The sequence below is a fragment of the Cucurbita moschata genome, unplaced genomic scaffold (genome assembly GCF_002738365.1).
Source record: "Cucurbita moschata cultivar Rifu unplaced genomic scaffold, Cmos_1.0 Cmo_Scf00013, whole genome shotgun sequence".
Lineage (NCBI taxonomy): Eukaryota > Viridiplantae > Streptophyta > Magnoliopsida > Cucurbitales > Cucurbitaceae > Cucurbita > Cucurbita moschata.
Window position 1 is genome coordinate 2,377,707 of NW_019268529.1, and position 5,136 is coordinate 2,382,842.

Here is a 5,136-nt window from a genome sequence, read left to right on the forward strand (position 1 = left end):
GGAGTTTTCTCATCCACCAAAAATAGACCCGATAAGCTTTATATTCGATTCCCCTTGATCCTAGAGTCTTTACTTTCGTGATCTTCATGAAACTTATCTTTGAGTGCCCACCAACCTATTGAAACTGGTTTGGAGGGACGACTTAGCTTGTAGGCTCCAATTAGATTTATGCATCTTATTTCCTCGTCGTACATGGATGCTTGAATTGAGGGAATGGATTGTGGACACTTTCATCTCTCGAATCCTTCATCAAACTTGTTGGAGAGCTCATTTAGAATGTGTAGAAATTGTTTTGAAAGAAAATGGTTACCCGTAGCCCTCAATTTTAGAAGAAATTCGAGAAAGAGAAACACAAACTAGGCGTTGATATCTCGTGATTGAAGGCTGGAAGCCCCTCCTTCAAACTTACAGAGAGAGCTTAGACCGACATTGAAACTTCCATAATCACTGAAAATTTAAGGTTGAATTTTCTGGACTTTTTATCATAAATATCTTCTTCAATCAGCGGGCAATGGCCTCGAGTTTGAAATTTGATCTTCGTATTTGATGAGGTGTGAGTCTTCTAGAGGTTATCTGAGTTCGGAGGAAATCCAATCGTTAGATTTCAAGATATCCTTTTTGGAGGAAATCCAACCATTAGATTTCAAGATATCGTCGATTTTATACACGCCGCTATGGTAGCATATTAAAAATGGCATTTTCGTAATTCTTTCAATCTTCAATGGTATTTTAGTCATTTACCATTTTATGAATATTTCATTATTATTTTTTTGAAAATTTTTAAAAAATTTCTATATACTCTTTTCCCTTGCGAGTTTTCCCATTTTTACCCCTTGCTGATCATTTTTTGGGTTCGTGAGCATCTTGAAATTTCTTCCCGATAAAAAATTTAAAATGCATAAAGTTCCTTATAAATGAGAAAAATGGCCTCTTTTTGCGCTTATGCATACTTTTTTCTTTCCCAATCTTTTTCTAAAGGTTTTAAATCCTTATAATTTTTTTTTGCTAGAGCATTGAAATTGATTACTTTGATCCCTTGTCCTTGCTTCGATCCCTTAATTTTTTTCATTGAATCCTTTACATCTTATATAAACATCGGAAACTAACTTGAGTTACTTTAACCTTACGTGCGGCATTACGAATTCTCCTGCTCTTAACGACTTTCTTCCAAAGTTCACTATTCTTAACTTGTCTTTGGGGATATTTTTTCATAATCATGTCCTTCCTTGTTCCTTTATTGAGTATCTTGAAATCCATTCTCGAGAAGAAATAAAAAATTCGAGAAGTTCCTTAAAAATTTAAAAAAAAAATGTCATTTTTGTCTTTTATTCTCTTTTACGTTTGATCGAACATGATACAATTTGTATTCGAACCCATCGATACTTGACAACTGTTTAGATAGCTACACTCTTCAGATAAACACAAACAACTAAATTTATCAAATTTAGTTGATTCCTATGCCTCAATTATTCTAGATTATAGAGCATGTAGAGCAGTTTGCAGAAATGTTGGTGGAGGAAAGGGTTAAGTTCAAGTTGTTCAAAGTTTGTTCCTAATTTGTAGCTCATGTTCTTGGGCCTCCTTGGCTTTCTATAATCTTGCAATTAGTTGTAAATGGCCTATTAAACACAGCAGCTCAACCCCATAAACTCTCTGAAATTGCATCATTTCTTCACATTTGGAGCCTATCCAATACCATATTAGACATTTTGAGAGATGGAAATGAACTTGGCGTTCCCATTGGACGGGTTTTAGTGCTGATTTTAATGGGTAATCACTTGTGAACTCGAAGCTTGAATTGTCAATACTCAGAAAAATCTCAGCTTTTTTAGTTCCAGAGTGGCGAGATCTTCCGCCATTGGACGAGAGGCGCAGAGATGGGGTGCTGGGAGGCTCTAGTTTTGTGTTACTGTGTATAATTCAAAACAACGACGTCACTCTCCTTTTCCCCCCCAAAATTTCTCTCTTACAAAGTCTCTCGTTCCTTTCACCAAACAAACGCGTTTCTATCCCGAATTTCTATATTTTTTTTTCACCTTTTACTTTGATTCCTAAACAGTTCTAGTTTCTTTCGTTTATGTGTTCTTTTCATCGATAATGCCCATCAGGGTCGCAGTCTAAATTTGGAAGCAGCCGCTCCCATGATGAAGATGCCTCATTTGGCTGACTTTAGGGTTTCGGGTCGATAACCCATCTCGATTTTTGCTTTGTATCCTTCGAATTTTGGTTTTCCATTGTGGATTTGGGTTTAAGTTTTCATCGGCAGCTTCGCCAAAGTAAATGGCGTCGAAGGATTCTTTGCCTTCACCTTCAGCCGATAGATCGGAATTGCAGGATGATCCCCAGGTACTGTGCTTCTCATCTCTTAATTCATCTTCCATTACCCAGAATTTGAGTTCTAATTGCGGGTGAGAATCTGTTAATTTTTGTTGTTTGGTTCCGGAGTTTTGTTTTGTGATTAGACTTGTCAGTTTTGTGACGGCATTGTGAGAAATAGTTGGCTTTTGATCATTGCGTTTAAGATTCATTTGCACTTTGATGAGGTGCTTGATCCATTGGTGCGTTGATAAATTCCCAACAGCATCTGAGAAGTTTTAGTATCAATTTTTGGTGTTTCTACGTTACTGCGCACTACAAAATGAGCAATGTTTATAATTTGGGGATTGTGGTGGTAATTTTCTCCATTTGTTCTTCTATTCACGTTCCTTTCTAACAGCTAGGATTTATCAGGATTTTTTTCCCCTTTTTCTCCGTGAGATGTTCTTATTGAAGTATCCATTTGTTTTTCTGCTCTTTATTGGTGTAAAGGCAAGCATCTTGTTCTGATTATTGTCTTTATACACTTCTGGCCAAATGGATAACTCCTTTTTGTTAGATGAACACGACTCTCCACAATGGTATGATATTGTCCACTTTGAGCATAAGCTCTCATGGCTTTGCTTTGGGCTTCCTCAAAAGGCCTCATACCATTGGAGATAGCATTCTTTGAATATAAACTCTTGATTATTTTCTATATTAGTCGATGTGAGACTTTCATCCAACACCTCCCCTCGAACATTCCCTAAATTAGCATTGGTTTATAATGAAGGCGTTGGGATGAAAGTCCCACATTGGCTAATTTAGGGAATGATCATGGGTATTATAATGAAGGAATACTATCTCCATTGGTATGAGGCCTTTTGTGGAAGCCAAAAGCAAAGGCACGAGAGTTTATGCTCAAAGTGGACAATATCATACCATTGTGGAGAGTCGTGTTCTGGCTCTTGGGTCTTGCCCTTCCTCTAGTAATACTCATACACCAATGATGTTTGTTCTGAAAAAAGATTATCTATCAGTTTGTCTTCAATCTCTAAGCTTTCACTTTCTTATTGGAGTGTTATCTCCAATTTTCTTTGTTGGTGAAACCTATTCCTATTAATTTACTTGAAAGAGAAAAAAAGAGAGAAATTGGTTCATCATTTGTATTCTATGGGAACAACCACCTGTTAACTTTATTAACTTGGTTAACTTTCTGCTGTTCCCCATAGACAATGAAACCAGAAGGACAAGATCCTTCTCCTAAGGAGATCCTATCAGTCATTGATTTTCTAAAGAAGCAAGTTGCCGGTGAACGTTGTAACTCCATACAGGTGCTTTCATTACTATGGTCACACAAGTTTCTCACTTTTTTAGCTAGCTTAGAGTTGAATTTTGCGTTAATAGTGTATCAATATTAACTTCTACTGGATCTCTCTTAATTTTTCAGAAAAGAATGGAAGAAAACAAGCAGAAGTTAGTCGACATCACCACTCACTTGTTGAAATCATCAGCAGAAAGAAGGATAAGAAGGATACACGATTCAGATAAGGGAGTGGATCTATTGACAAAGAGGCAGAAAGATGCCCTTGATATGCAGAATGGTATAGATGTAAGTGATGGGGAAAATGATCAATCTCAAGAAGATGGGCATGCATCTTCTGCTGTTCTTCTTGGATCTAATGTTGCAGTTAGAAATGCTGTACGACCTATTAAGCTTCCTGAAGTTAAAAGATTACCTCCTTATACTACATGGATATTTTTGGACAGGTATGTAAAATTTCTTCACTTTTCCTTATCTCTTTTCTGAAATTCCTCTAATTAGTTGAGGTATTGTGTGCTTGTGGGTAAACTAGTATGATGCAGATTTTGGGGGTTGTATAACACCATATAACTGAAGTTTAAGATCTTGCACAAGTTCTAATCGTAATTATCTGTTTCTGTTGTTGTTAGAATACTGGATTTTATTCCTGTTTCCTGATATTCTACTTTAAGTTACCCGGTTACAGTTTTGAAGTCTCGATGGGGTTCATATAGAAGTCGTTTTGTGCAAGGCTGGGTCATAGGCTTATAGCATTGCCTGATGGCATGCGTTATGGCAAGAATCATTTAAAATAAAAATTAATTGTGCATACATCTGGCTGGAAAACAATCAAATGAAGTATTTACGGAGAATAAGAATTCTCCTTTTCACTATCAATTTTTTTGTCACTCAAGGATGTATAGCCTCTCTCTCGAGTGTGGAGAATCAATTTATGCAATATCACTATCTCGAGAACATTATCTTTAAGTCATTTACAAGGCTATGCTTTTTCTAAGACTTCCTTCGTTTATGCTTACCTAATCTTTGTAGAAGTGGATGCCTAACAATAATAAAAAATATTATACATACTATTAGCTTCAAGCATGAGAGATGAGAGATGGTCGCTCTGTTCTCTTTCCTCTTGTTTTTACCTACCAAAATTTCTAATCTCAGCCAATTCATTTTCATTGGATTTCTGATCAAGCAAGTGTCTTCTATCAGATTTACCTTTTCATGGTCAGTTGTTTGATTGTTTCTTCCTTTAGAAAATGCATTAAGTAGTTGTTATGTTGTTAATAAGTACTTTTGTATTTGGTGTGGAGAAGATTGCTTTTTATATAGAAGATAATGAAAATAAGATGGTCATTCCCTTTCCTTTTCTCAACTTTAGTGGTTTGAAAACTCCTTGGTTGAATCGATGCATTATCCCTTACAACTAGAATAAAATCAAACATCTAAAAAAAGCAACCCAAATAGACCAAGCAAACTAACAACTCCAAAGAATGTGGTCTAAGTCCTCGCCATCTTCTTAAAAATTA

The 5,136-nt window shown here is 36.1% G+C and overlaps 1 protein-coding gene across 3 annotated transcripts in view; it reads left to right on the forward strand.

Moving 5' to 3' along the window:
* Positions 1-1,687: 1,687 nt before the first annotated feature.
* The window catches only part of LOC111451177 (histone-lysine N-methyltransferase CLF-like), a 12,160-nt gene continuing 8,711 nt past the window's right edge, over positions 1,688-5,136 (forward strand). Inside the window, exons 1-3 of one of the 3 annotated variants that reach the window (XM_023091488.1) lie at positions 1,688-2,346; positions 3,528-3,629; positions 3,746-4,065. In XM_023091488.1, the coding sequence (XP_022947256.1) occupies positions 2,281-2,346; positions 3,528-3,629; positions 3,746-4,065 (488 nt within the window). In that variant the 5' untranslated portion in view covers positions 1,688-2,280. Of the gene's footprint in view, positions 2,347-2,459; positions 2,672-3,101; positions 3,285-3,527; positions 3,630-3,745; positions 4,066-5,136 lie in introns of those variants that run through there. The other 2 variants (XM_023091489.1, XM_023091487.1) reach the window with 2 other exon arrangements.